The 13311-nt window shown below is 38.5% G+C and overlaps 1 protein-coding gene across 1 annotated transcript in view; it reads left to right on the top strand.

The window, feature by feature from the left end:
- GARS (glycyl-tRNA synthetase) overlaps positions 1–13311 on the top strand; it is a gene marked incomplete at its 5' end in the record, with an annotated part of 36806 nt that overhangs the window by 14849 nt on the left and 8646 nt on the right. Inside the window, 5 exons of the mRNA XM_005862996.1 lie at positions 2567–2729; positions 4032–4196; positions 7033–7140; positions 7818–7963; positions 12708–12793. Of these exons, the coding sequence (XP_005863058.1) occupies positions 2567–2729; positions 4032–4196; positions 7033–7140; positions 7818–7963; positions 12708–12793 (668 nt within the window). The remainder of the gene's footprint in view (positions 1–2566; positions 2730–4031; positions 4197–7032; positions 7141–7817; positions 7964–12707; positions 12794–13311) is intronic.

Below are 13311 nucleotides of genomic sequence, written 5' to 3'. Positions count from 1 at the left end.
ATATATATAAGAGGCTAATATGCTAAATATCCCTCCGACCGTCTGACCGGTCTCTATGATGTGCACTGACCACCAGGGGGTAGACGCTCAATGCAGGAGCTGCCCTGACACACACTGGCCATTTACAAAGAAACGGCACCTCGGACCTGGCGCCAACAAAGCAACACTTGGCTTCTCCCGAGTGGGACACAGGCCCCACCATCACCCCGGTGCAGTAGCCCACCAAATCGCAGCCAATGCTGCCGAGACCCCATGGTGCAAAATGTGGCCCACAGCCCAACCCTACCCAGAAACAGTAGCTGTGGGTGCCGGGTAATGACGTCATGTAGCAATACCCAGCTTCCTCTCCCTAGCGACTAGCCTCCTTGGAGTTTCTTCAGCCCAGGAACACGGCTTGCTTTATAGCCGGGTGCAAACATTTTACACGTTAACCAAATGTCTGGGAAGCGCTTTCCCATGCCTCATCTCGTTTGATCCTCACACAAGTCCTGGAGTAGGTAGATAGGAGACTCGGTGGAATCCTATTTTCTTCTCATTAGCTGGAAAACGGAGATTTAGAAAGTTTAGAAACTTGACCCAACTGAAAAGAAGTAAGAAATGGTGGAACTTGAAAATGACTTCAGGTTTTCTCACTGTGCAGAATATAGTCAAACACTGCTGCAGTTAAATATTTTCCCCTTTGTTCTCCCTGCGTGATCTACAATAATAATCTGCTTCATGTTGACATTTACTGCTGTGTTGCTGACAGTTACCTGAAAGAGAAGTTGGGGTGCTTCACTGGGCTGGAAAAGGTTTAGCTATTGAAAGCAGGTCTAATTAAGCAAGTTTATCTATATATATAAAGCTCTCGCTGGCACCAATCGCACACATGTTTCCATCCGTCATTGTCTATTGTGAATTTGGTTGACACTTCTATTATAGAGAAGGGCGAATAGCGATATTAAAATATTTCTTCTAATTTCCTTTCAATGTGCACGAATTCGTAAACTGGGCCTCTAGTACTGTAATAAAAGTTATGTGAATGTGGCTTCTCACTGAAAATACCTTATTGTACTGTCCTCACCCTTCTTGTGATGATGAGAGATGACAGAATGCCTGTGTGACGGGATGAGGTGAGGTGAGTGACAGAGACATTGTTATGTGACATTAGGCTACCGTCAGGGTGACTTGAATACAAGCACTGCAATACCATGACAGTCGATTTGATAACCAAGAGGCTACTAAGTGACTTGGGCAGTAGCATATACAGTGTGGCTACGCTGGACAGCAGGGTGCTTCAGATCCTGGGCAGGATAGAGTGGGACGTGTGAGATTGCATCTCAGTACTCAGAGTGGCACGCAATTTAAAACTGATGTTATTTATTTCTGGAATTTTCCATTTAATAATTTTAGACCACACTTGACTGAGGGTAACTGAAACCTTAGAAAGCGAAACCAAGAATAAGGGGGGAGCACTGTACAGCATGGGCAAGTGGGGATTTATAGCCAAGGAGCAGGGTGGCGGTCAGGGATGGGGATTACTAAGAGGGCACAGCAGGGGTAAGGGGATTCTGGCTGAACTGCCCTGACAGGACTCTTGCTGAAGACAGGACAGGGCATCAGACGTCGCCTGGGGTATGGTGGAGGAGGAGGTGATCAGATAGCAAGCGGGAATGGTTCTGATTAAACTATCTCAGTTTGCTGATTCTGATTAAACTATCTCAGATTCTTGCTAAAACTGGATTTTACAAGGAACTGCACAGATGGGCCTAGGACAGTGATGGCGAACCTATGACACGTGTGTCAGAGGTGACACTCGAACTCATTTTTTTTGGTTGATTTTTCTTTGTTAAATGGCATTTAAATATATAAAATAAATACAAAAAAAAAGTCTTTGTTTTACTATGCTTGCAAAGATCAAAAAATTTCTATATGTGACACAGCGCCAGAGTTAAGTTAGGGTTCTTCAAAATGCTGACACGCCGAGCTCAAAAGGTTCACCATCACTGGCCTAGGAGAAGGTTCCAGAGCCTGACTAAAGCTGGGTGAAGTAAAGAATCTTTGTCACTAGACAGGAGGAATTAATATCTGAGAGAAGTTTGATTGTGTTTATTTATTTAAAATACTAAGTGAGTAGTAAAGTTTTCATGAATGTGATTAAAATTAATAACCACCTAGACCAGTGCTTCTCAACCCGTGGGTTGCGACCCCTTTGGGGGTCGAACGACCCTTTCACAAGGGTCGCCTAAGACCATCGGAAAACACATATATAATTACATATTGTTTTTGTGATTAATCACTATGCTTTAATTATGTTCAATTTGTAACAATGAAACTGGGGGTCACCACAACATGAGGAACTGTATTAAAGGGTCTTGGCATTAGGAAGGTTGAGAACCACTGCCCTAGACAAACCTAATCCAACTTTTCCTTTTGCCATTCCCTTAGGAAATAATTTTCTGTTTAGTGATGAGATTCCTGTAGTGTGAGGGCATATCATTGTAGAATGAAGTTGAAAATAAGGGCCTTGTTTGTTGTTTTTTTATAGTTCAGCATGCAACTTTTGTCCCCTATATTTTTCTTTCAGAGAGTTCACAATGGCAGAAATCGAGCACTTTGTAGACCCCGGTGAGAAAAACCATCCCAAGTTCCAGAACGTGGCAGACCTCCACCTTTATTTGTATTCGGCAAAAGCCCAAGTTAGCGGACAGTCTGCTCGGAAAATGCGCCTCGGGGATGCTGTTGAGCAGGTAAGATTCCATAGGTGACTTAATTTGCATTATATCTACTCAGGGTTTGTAGCACTTAGCAAATTCTGTGTACTGGATGACAAAGCATTTTATCTTAGCAGTCACTTTATTGTTTTTATACAGTCTGACTATATACACTGTTATTACAGTGGGAGCAAATTACCTGAACATGACCATTTGTGGACGACTGGGCTAACATGAAAAAGAATGTTTAGGAGACCCCTTGGAAAAGAGATCCTGGATTGAACTGTGCCTTATCAGTCCGACTTCTAGCAATATGTGCTACTTTTGGGGAGGCATTTTCACCCACAGAGAGCAAGCCCTCTGGATTTTAAACTCTTTTCTATTACCCATAGCAATTGGGAGAGTCTTACATATAATAGAATTTCTCTAATTATTTGCTTAGAGAAATTCATGAGTGAGAACTTTTCTAACAGTAATGGCTTCCCGATAGTGGAGTGAATTACCCCAGGGAACAATAAGGTTCCTGCCTCTGAAAATATTCAAGTAGAAGCTGGGTGATAACCCGTTGGCCACTTTGATGAGAAGAGTCCTTCAGTGGGTAGGAGATGGGGCCAGATGACTTCTAAGATCCTTCCAGTACTAAAATGGTGAGATTACATATGCTGTATGGGGCTCACAGATTTCAGTGGCTAAGAATACATTAAAATCCCTCAACATGTCCTATTACTTTTGTTAATTCAGAAGGAATATATATATCATTCCTAGGTCATTATTGTGAATGTCATTTTTAGCATTGTAGATCTGCAAGGTATAGGTATTAGGCTGAATTTTTTTTTTAAATATATTTTATTGATTTTTTTTACAGAGAGGAAGGGAGAGAGATAGAGAGTTAGAAACATCGATGAGAGAGAAACATCGATCAGCTGCCTCTTGCACACCTCCCACTGGGGATGTGCCTGCAACCAAGGTATATGCCCTTGACCGGAATCAAACCTGGGATCTTTCAGTCCGCAGGCCGACGCTCTATCCACTGAGCCAAACCGGTCAGGCTAGGCTGAATTTTTGCTGACTCAGTGAGGATTGTAGAAAGATTGTGAATAACCCCATTATTATCATTTTGTTAACTTGACATTAACCCCTTTAAAAATAGCCACCTACTGGGTTTTGAGATTATTCTGAAAACTAGATAAATTAGCATACTTTGTATTTCAAATATTTTTCAGTAGATCATGAACAACTCAATGGAAAATGGCATTCCAAAGTGCTAACGTGTTTTTTCCATCCTTTTATGCTTGCTTCCATAGTTACTTACTTAACTTGTTTATTCATTTATTTTAGGGGGTGATTAACAACTCAGTATTAGGCTATTTCATTGGCCGCATCTACCTCTACCTCACGAAGGTTGGAGTATCTCCAGATAAACTCCGCTTCCGACAGCACATGGAGAACGAGATGGCCCATTATGCCTGTGACTGTTGGGACGCTGAATCCAAAACGTCCTATGTAAGTAGCGTGGGATGGTTTTTAGTATGTGATTTTCACACTGTTATCTTAGAAGCATGGATTCAAAATCGCCTTTTGTGTGCTTTATGTCAGAAAGTGAAAGTTCCAATTGTATGCCTCTCCCCCAAAGCATATCATGTTTCTTCTCTAAAGTAGACATTTTCTGTAGTAAATCTTTCTGGCTTTGAGGATCTCTATTGCCAGTCTTCTTTGGTGGTCGTGGTGGGTGTTTTTTTGTTGTTGTTGTTTTTTTTAACAACTCTTTAAAAATGTAGAAGCCATTCTCAGCCCCATAGGCCTGGGTTTGTCAGCCCTGATCCAGATGTCGTTATATGCATTACAAACATATAAATGTGTACATGTGTGATGATACACATATATTATTAGTGGCTGTTATTGATGTTGTTTTTAATATATTCTTTTTTCTTTCTGGAGTTAAGAGAGACTTTCTGTAACCTGTTAGGTTTTTCTTGTTACTTTATTTTCTTCGAAAGCTTGTTTGACATATGTATGCCAAAAGAACAGCAGCAATTAGTTTTGGATTACAGGTGATCATTCCTTTCTTTACATGTTTTAGATTTTCTGGAACTTCTTTTTCTTTTCAAATCAAACCAAGGAAATATTTTCTGTTTTGTGTGGGGAAAGATTACTTCTTTTCTCTTTGTCCCATACCAGTTCCCTTTCTTAGTTTGCTTTGACTCTAAGTTCAAGTTAAACCAGACACAGATTCTTGCTGCCTCTATTCAGATCCTGAATCTGGCCTGGATTTAATCTTACTTAGTATTTGTTTATTCATTCAACATTTATAATTGTTAAGAGCTGTATGTCATTCTAAGGGCTTCACCTGTTATCTATGCAATCCTCACAATAATCTGAGGGAACTGAAGTGCTGAGAAGTTAAGTAGTTTGCTCCCCTCTATAGCTAGAGAGTGGTGGAACTGGGACAGGAACCAGGCTGTTTGACTCCGCCCCACACTCTTAACCATTGTGTTACGTTACTTTAGTAAACCCTTCTACATTCCTGCTCATCCTCTTCTGAGTGCCACCTGAGCTGTGGCCGCGCCTTTAAGGATTGGGGATCAGAAAATGTGGGCCTAATAAGTCCTGGGGATGTAAGGTACAGCATGGTGACTACAGTTAATAATACTGTAGTACATCGTTGAAATTTGTTAAGAGAGTAGATCTTAAATGTTCTCATCACAAGAAAAAAATTCTGTAGCTATTAATGGTGATGGATGTTAATTAGACTTATTGTATATACTAGAGGCCCGGTGCACGAATCTGTGCACCAGGCCTCTAGTATGCATATAAGATCTTTGGTCAATCTCTTCCCGCCCTCCCCCCTTCCCCCTTGCCTCTGAGATTCATCAGTCTGTTCCATGTTTCCATGCCTGTGTGTTGAGTGTCTGCCCCCTCGTAGTCAGTGAGCGTCATCGCTAATGGTCAAATGGTTGAATGGTTGCTTAGGCTTTTATATATATATAGATTGCAAAATTGTGATCATTTTGCACTATATACAAATAGCAAATCATTACATTGTATAACTGAAACTAATATATGTTAATTATTCCTAAATTTTAAAAAATTAAAGAAAAAATAAATTAAGAAAATGATGTTGGCCTAGGATTGAGATCAGGCTACAGTGTTTTGTGTAAGGTCATTGGAAGACAGGACAAACAAAACCAGAAGCTCCAAGGTAACAGGATCCACAAAAGGGGAGAACGCCTCTGAAAACTTTAATACTTTTCTTTCTGTGCTCTTCATATTTATGTTCTTAAAATAAAAAATAGTTACTGATACTGCTTCTGCTCCATCTTCTCTTCTTCCTTCTCAGAGGCAACCACTGCCCCAAAGTTACTTACCTTTGTCAGGCATGCTTTTGTAATTTTACCTCTTAGTACATAAGTAGGTTAATTCGCATCTTTGGTAAATGATAACCACCAAGTTTATACAGTTAAGCATGTACATTTAAGTTGACGTATTAGTGAATATCATGTTACATGTTTTCAGGTTTTGTTCTTTAATTCCTGTTTTGTTGTTTTGTGTTGCGGTTTCTGAGCTTATATGAGTTTTATATTTGCTCTCTTTATTTCAAGCACCCCATGTGGTAACATGCACTTAGGAAGCTCATGATGGTTGACTTTTCCCAAACTCTTCAAATCAAAGGCAAAAAATAAATATTCATGAGGACTAACTAGATACTTAACTAAAATAAGCCTTTTACCTCTTTTGTTTTTATTCAAATAACAAGTTCTTAAGCGTCTTTGAAAACAATTTAGATTGTGCTTTTGAAAAGTATCTTAGGTTTTAACAAGAAATGGAACCTGGCACCCATGCTGTTATTAAGCTTTACTCTGTGACCTAAACATTACCTGCTCTTAACTGAATGTTCTTCTGGTGGGTGGGAAGCAGCCAGCTGATGCCGAGTGGTGAGAGCTATAGACACTTCATCCAAAGAGCGGAGGAGTTTCTGCCAGATTTATTTTGAATCCTGCTCACAAATTTGAAACAAACCTGTTTTTTTTCTAGGTTCACATTTTATTACCACAATTAAACCCTAGAATTTGTTAGTTTAGCCCACATTCACAGCATGGCAAAATAAATCTGTCCAGAAAATAACAGATTTACTTTGTGTACATGTGTGATTTATGTTTGATAGGGTTGTTAGCCGCCTGGTGTGTAAGAGAATCCCCATTTCAAACATTTATAAGTTAGGAGGGGAGATTCTATAATTGAGTCATCCTTGAGTATGTGAAAGAGTTAGTTACAATCTGCATGGGTTTGTGAATGAACCTAAAGTAAGGAATAAATGTTTTTATCTATTCTGTCTTCTTAGGGCTGGATTGAGATAGTCGGATGTGCTGATCGGTCCTGTTATGACCTCTCTTGTCATGCGCGAGCCACCAAAGTCCCACTTGTAGCGGAGAAGCCGCTGAGAGAGCCCATATCCTTTCTAGTTACTTCTCAACTCAGGACTGACACGCGAACATCTCGCAAGTAGACAAGTCCAGCTCTGTACCTTGTTCCTGTGGATAAACGGAGGTGTTTGATATTGGGGCAATACTTAAACCTATTATTTCATCCATTACTGCTACGTTCCTATTCTCTCTACTTAAAATCTGACATGTGCCCACTCAGTGTTTGGTTTTTAAAAGAAGTATTTTCAGAAAAATGCTCTAAATATCTTTCAGGGCATTTCAGGCATTTCCAAAATGCATCATTTCTCCACACCTGCACCTACCGACATACTCTTTGCATAAAGAGTACCTGGTGAATACATTTTCTAACAAAAGATGGGTGCCATTTTATGGTAGATAAAATAATAATTGAGCTTACTTGTTATGTTAATCAGCACAGTAGGAATTTCCTTCCTTTACCAGACAGTGAAGTGAGCTGATCTTAGGGCTGGTGTTGGGACGTTTTAGAAATGTATAAATTATTATCAGAAGTTATCATGTTATGTATCAGCTTCTATTGCTGTTTGGATAATATATTCCTGTAACTTTGAAAAAAACTCTACTGATGGTGTTTACTTATTTTGAATGATTTCGTGGTTCTCAAGATCATTTTCTAAAATACTGAGGTAGTTCTACAATTTTGGATTCCTTGACTACTTCATACAAAACAGTCAACGTTGTTCAGTTTGAACCCAATAAGGGAGCGATTGGTAAGGCGTATAAGAAGGATGCGAAGCTGGTGATGGAGTACCTTGCCATTTGTGATGAGTGTTACATTACAGAAATGGAGAAACTACTGAATGAAAAGGGGTAAGATTTAAGACGTGTGCTGTACATGGGCTCCAGGCAAATACGTCCTCTCTGCCAGGTTCTGAAGGTTAGGGTGAGGTTACTGTCTACAAATTCTTTGCAGGTAAGTGCTATCTCTGGCTACTTTTAAAGGACTGAGCTTGCCAAGATTTAGGTACTGTCGCCAGAAATAGATTTGAAATGGACTACAAAGATTCCCCCCACCCCCACCCAATAACTTTTTTAGAGGAGACTTGTCCAAGGTAGTGACTGAGGAAGGATTAGAAACCATATCTGCCTTCAAGTCAATGCTCTGTTTTTGAACTTTGGAGTAGTCTCTGTAATTGTTTTAAGCATAAATTTAAAAAATATATAGTAGAGAAGAATCTTTAAAGGAATACAACAAAATCCAACACTAAAGAGTATAAAATTTACTATGTCTGAAAAGCAATAAAAATGTGTAGACATATGAAAATGTGACCCATAATGAGGAAAAGAGTCAATCAAAGGAAACACCCAGAAATGACAAACATGATGGAGTAAATACATAGGGTCTTAAAACAGTTACTAATATGCTTTATATGCTCAAAGACGTAAGGGAGCACGTGAGCTTATGAGGTGAGAGATGGAAATATATATGGAGAAAGAACCAATGGAATATCAAGAGGCAGTATCTCAAATAAAAACTCAGTGAGTGGGGTTAACAGTGGATTAAACATTGCAGAAAAAAGAGTATGGAACTCAATGTAGCAATAGAAACTATTAAAAATGAGGCATAGAAAGAGGGACTGGGAGAAAAAAATGTCCTTTGGGACAATAAGAGAAGTATTTTCAGTCTAACGTGTAATTGTGAGTCACAGGGAGTGTATATAGCGAAAATATCTGAAGATACATCAATAGCTGAAAATTTTCCAAATTTGATGCAGACTATAATAAACCCAGGGGTTCAAGAAGTTCAACCCCAGCAGAATAAGCAAAGAAAGTCACATAAAGGCACATCAGAATCAAATTGCAGGAAACTAGTAATGAATAGAAAACTCTAAAGTAGCCTGGGGAGAAAAGGTTCCTTATATGAAAAGGAACAAAGATAGGAATGATTGGAGTTCTCATCAAACTCAAGGCAAGCCACAGTACAATAGAATGAAATTTTTTTAAGTGCTTACCGACAAAAACCCTAGACCCAGCAAAAATATTCTTCAAAGATGAAGAGGAAATGCTTTCAGACAGATAAAAGCTCAGAGAATATATTGTCATCAGACCTACCTGCAAAAAATGTCAAGGATGTTCTTCAAGCAGAAGTGTGGAAATCTCTTCAAGCAGAAATGTGGAAATTTAAGTTTACCCAAAGAAATTAAGAGCTCTAGAAATGCTAAATACATGGGTAGATATAAATGACATTTCTTAATTTCTTTAAAAGATAATGCACTGTTTAAAACAAAAACAATAACAATGTGTTGTGAAACTTACAACATATATAGAAGTAAAATGTATGCCATCAATAGTTCAAAGGATAAGAGTGATGCATTGGGAATAGACCATTGTAAGGTGTACCAGATATATTATAAGTGAAATGTCATAATATTACTTGAAGTAGCCTATGATAAATTAATAAAAGTACATATAGTAAATTTTAGAGCAATTTACTGGAAAAAAAACACATAAAAACCAAAGGGATATAACTAATAAACCAATAAGGGACATAAAATCTATATATATAGAAGACTAAGCGACCATTATAACTGAAAGACCAGAACGACCAGACGACTGGCTGGTAGCTATGACGCGCACTGACCCAGACCTTGCTGCTGGGGCCCTGACAGCTCCAAATCTGGTTCACCCGCACCCTGGACCCAGACAGGAGGGAGGAGGGAGCCTGATTCCTCATGGAATCAGCTGTTGGTTAGCTTGCTACTGGGTCTAACCTACCTAGGTCCCTCCCTCTGGCAGGCCAGCCCCAATCGCCGCCCGGCCGAGGGACCTGTGCAAGAATTCGTGCACCAGGCCTCTAGTAGAATAATAAAATATACTCTAGAAGAAGACAGAAGAGGAAAAATGAACAAAGAACAGATGGAACAAATACAAACTCATGAGATGGTAGACTTAAACTCAATAGTATTGATAACTACACTAAATATAATGATTCAAATCAGCGTTTTCAACCAGTGTGCCACAAGAATTTATAAGACATGCAATACCTGACTGACCTCCCTTAAATTGTCAAATAAAAAAATGACAACAGCCAACACAATAGCATTCTAGTATGAATGCCCTGCCTTAAACCATAAATATATAGGTCATACACTAGAGTTGCATCTTATTAGTCATGTAGCATACTAAGGTTGTATCTGATTGGTTAATTCTTGGTACCAGAAATCTTATACACAAGTATAGGCACCTGATTTTTTAAAAAGTCACTTTGGAGCAAAAAGGGTAGGTAATTACTATTACTAATTATTATTATTATTTGTAAGTCAAAATATACCTTTGTTGGTCAGGTTGGTAAAAATATATTTTTTGGTGTGCTGCAGAATTTTAGTAATTAGTTTATGTGTGCCATAAATAAATGTTGAAAATCACTGATCTATAAACACTTAAATCAATAGCCATGGTCAGACTATTTAAAAAATTCAAGACCCAATTAAATGCTGTTTATAGGAAACTTACTGTAACTGTAATACACAAGTAGGTTTAAAAAAATGTTCCCATGTAAACATTAATCAGAAAGTTGGAGTGGCTCTATTAATATCAGGCAAAGTAAACATCAGAACAAGGAAAATTACCAGGGGTAGAGTTGCATTTCACAATGTTAAAGGGTCAGTTCATTAGGAAGGTGTATCACTTCTAACTATATGCAACTAAAAACAACCTCAAAATGTGTATGGCAAACTTGACAGAACTAAAACGAAAAATAGACAAATCCACAATTATTATGCAACTAAAAACAACCTCAAAATGTGTATGGCAAAATAGACAAATCCACAATTACAGTTGGAGATATTTTCACCCCTTTCTCAGTAATTGTAGAGCAACTAGACAAAAGTTGAGGACCACTATTAATTTAATGTCAGTTATATAATGTCTAAAAACCAGAATACACAATTTTAAGTACACTTTAAACATCGTTCATACTGTTTTAAAATATATTTATTAATTTCAGAGAGGAAGGAAGAGGGAGAGAGAGAAACATCAATGATGAGAGGGAATCATTGATTGGCTGCCTCCTGCACACTCACACTGGGGATCAAGCCTGCAACTGGGGCATGTGCCCTGACCAGGAATCGAACCTTGACCTGCTGGTTCATAGGTCGACACTCAACCACTGAGCCATGCAGGCCAGGCTTTCATACAGCCCTCCAGCTAAGGATGAATTTTGCATTTTCAAAGGGTTGTTTAAGAAAAAGAATACAAGGGACTGCATATGGCTTGAAAACCCTGGAATATTTTATATCTGGCCCTATACAGAAAGTTTGCCAACAACTGTCATAGACATTAGGCTAAGTGAAAGAAGTCTTACACAAAAGATTATATTCGAAATCCTAGGAAAGACAGCGCTAGCTTACAGTGATAGGAGGCACAGCAATGATTAACTGGGGCTGGAGGGGATTCAGATAAGGGACGGGGCCACCTCTGGAGCGATGGTGGTTGCATGTGCATGTATATATCTGTCAAAAGACCTATTGCAAGATGAGTCCCTGTAAGTTGAGAATACAGTTATCCATTTCAAATCTTACTAAAACGGACATAGATCACTAGTTAGATATTATCCACAAATAAGACAGTTTCCTTTTTTAATTATTCTCAAATAATGGCTTCCTCCTTGCTTATTTCAGCTTGTTAATAACCATTACCCACTCTATACTTAGGCCGTGCTTGCAGAGAGAATATATACGATACATTTTGTGGAGTGGGATCTTTAATGCACATGCACAGACTTCAGACAGAATGTACAGTTGGAGGGGGTCGGTGAAAGTCACTCATGTAATCATGAGATCATCCCTGCTAGAAACTAGCAGAACCTAGTGCAACCTGCGTCAGCCACACAGCTTCAAAGACAACCACAGGGGGCCTCTCTCTCCCAGCACTAAGCTGCTTGCGAGAGACCCTGATCTTCATAATGGGAGGAAATGCCTCCTGAGCGCATTGTAAAGGTGAAGTCTTCTAGCCCGAAGCAGAATGGGTGTATCTCAGGATGGGAACATACTGCAGTCAGTTATTTGGGGACAGGGGGGTGATATTTTATATCGACATATCAAACAGAATTATTAAACTTTTAGCTGATCTTCATCAACATAAATGTCAAAGTTTATTTGGGAAATAGAGTGGGAGTTTTAAGATTACTTGGCACAATGACAAGCTGGTCATTCTTACATTTGTTGGGACAATAAAGAGAACAGTGGTCTTTTGTCAGCAGGCCTGTGTTTGACAAATTTATTGTAATTATTCCAAAATTGAATTTTTAAAACATTGTTTTTGGTTTTACCTTGATCTCAGAACCAAAGGAATTGGTTATTAAGCCACTTATGGAATTTTATAAAACTAGTCCTATTTTGGGGTGCCTCCCAGAATACTATTTGATGCCTTTGTTAGAATAATACTTAATTTGGTGTTTCTTACGAAGTAATTTAAGTTTGGCTTCAGCTATTCTATCCGAGAGTTGACTAAGTTGTATTCCACTTGAAATGGAAAACAGGTAGTGGTCTGTAAAGCTCCTTTGAAGAAGGCACAGGGATGCCTGTTTTCACTAATATGTAATGTTTCTTTGTAGGGAATTCACTATTGAAACTGAAGGGAAAACATTTCAGTTAACAGGAGACATGGTCAATGTGAAGAGATTCCAGAAAACACTATATGGTAAATTTGTAAAAATAATTAAGAAACAAACAAAAAAAAATTATTATTCCTTAAAGTTTTTTTTGTTTGTGTTTGTTTTTTTACTTTTATAACATAACCAGTTTACTGAAAATTTGAAGAGGAAAAATAAATTTTTAATGCCATAACCCTAAATTTGATGAATATGTTTAAGGCATTATCTTGGGTCTTTTTTAAAGAGCATAATTGTACTCATACTGGAGAATTATTTATTTATTTATTTATTTATTTTTTTCAGTTGATCAGCAGCCTAGCCAGGTTCTCTAGCTAGGTTCTCCCTTTATTCTCCTGTTACATCTGTATTTATAGCAGTTGATTTTAATCCTATCCATTCTTTTTTTTTTTTTTTCAGTTCTCTCTCTTTTTTTTATTAAATCTTTATTGTTCAGATTATTACATTTGTTCCTCTTTTTTCCCCCCATAACTCCCTTCCTCCCAGTTCCCACCCCACCCTCCGCCCTCACTCCCTACCCACTGTCCTCATCCATAGGTGCACGATT

The sequence above is a fragment of the Myotis brandtii genome, unplaced genomic scaffold (assembly GCF_000412655.1).
Source record: "Myotis brandtii unplaced genomic scaffold, ASM41265v1 scaffold17, whole genome shotgun sequence".
Classification (NCBI taxonomy): domain Eukaryota; kingdom Metazoa; phylum Chordata; class Mammalia; order Chiroptera; family Vespertilionidae; genus Myotis; species Myotis brandtii.
Note: the sequence above shows the minus strand (reverse complement) of the source record. Positions and strands in the feature narration are given on the sequence as shown.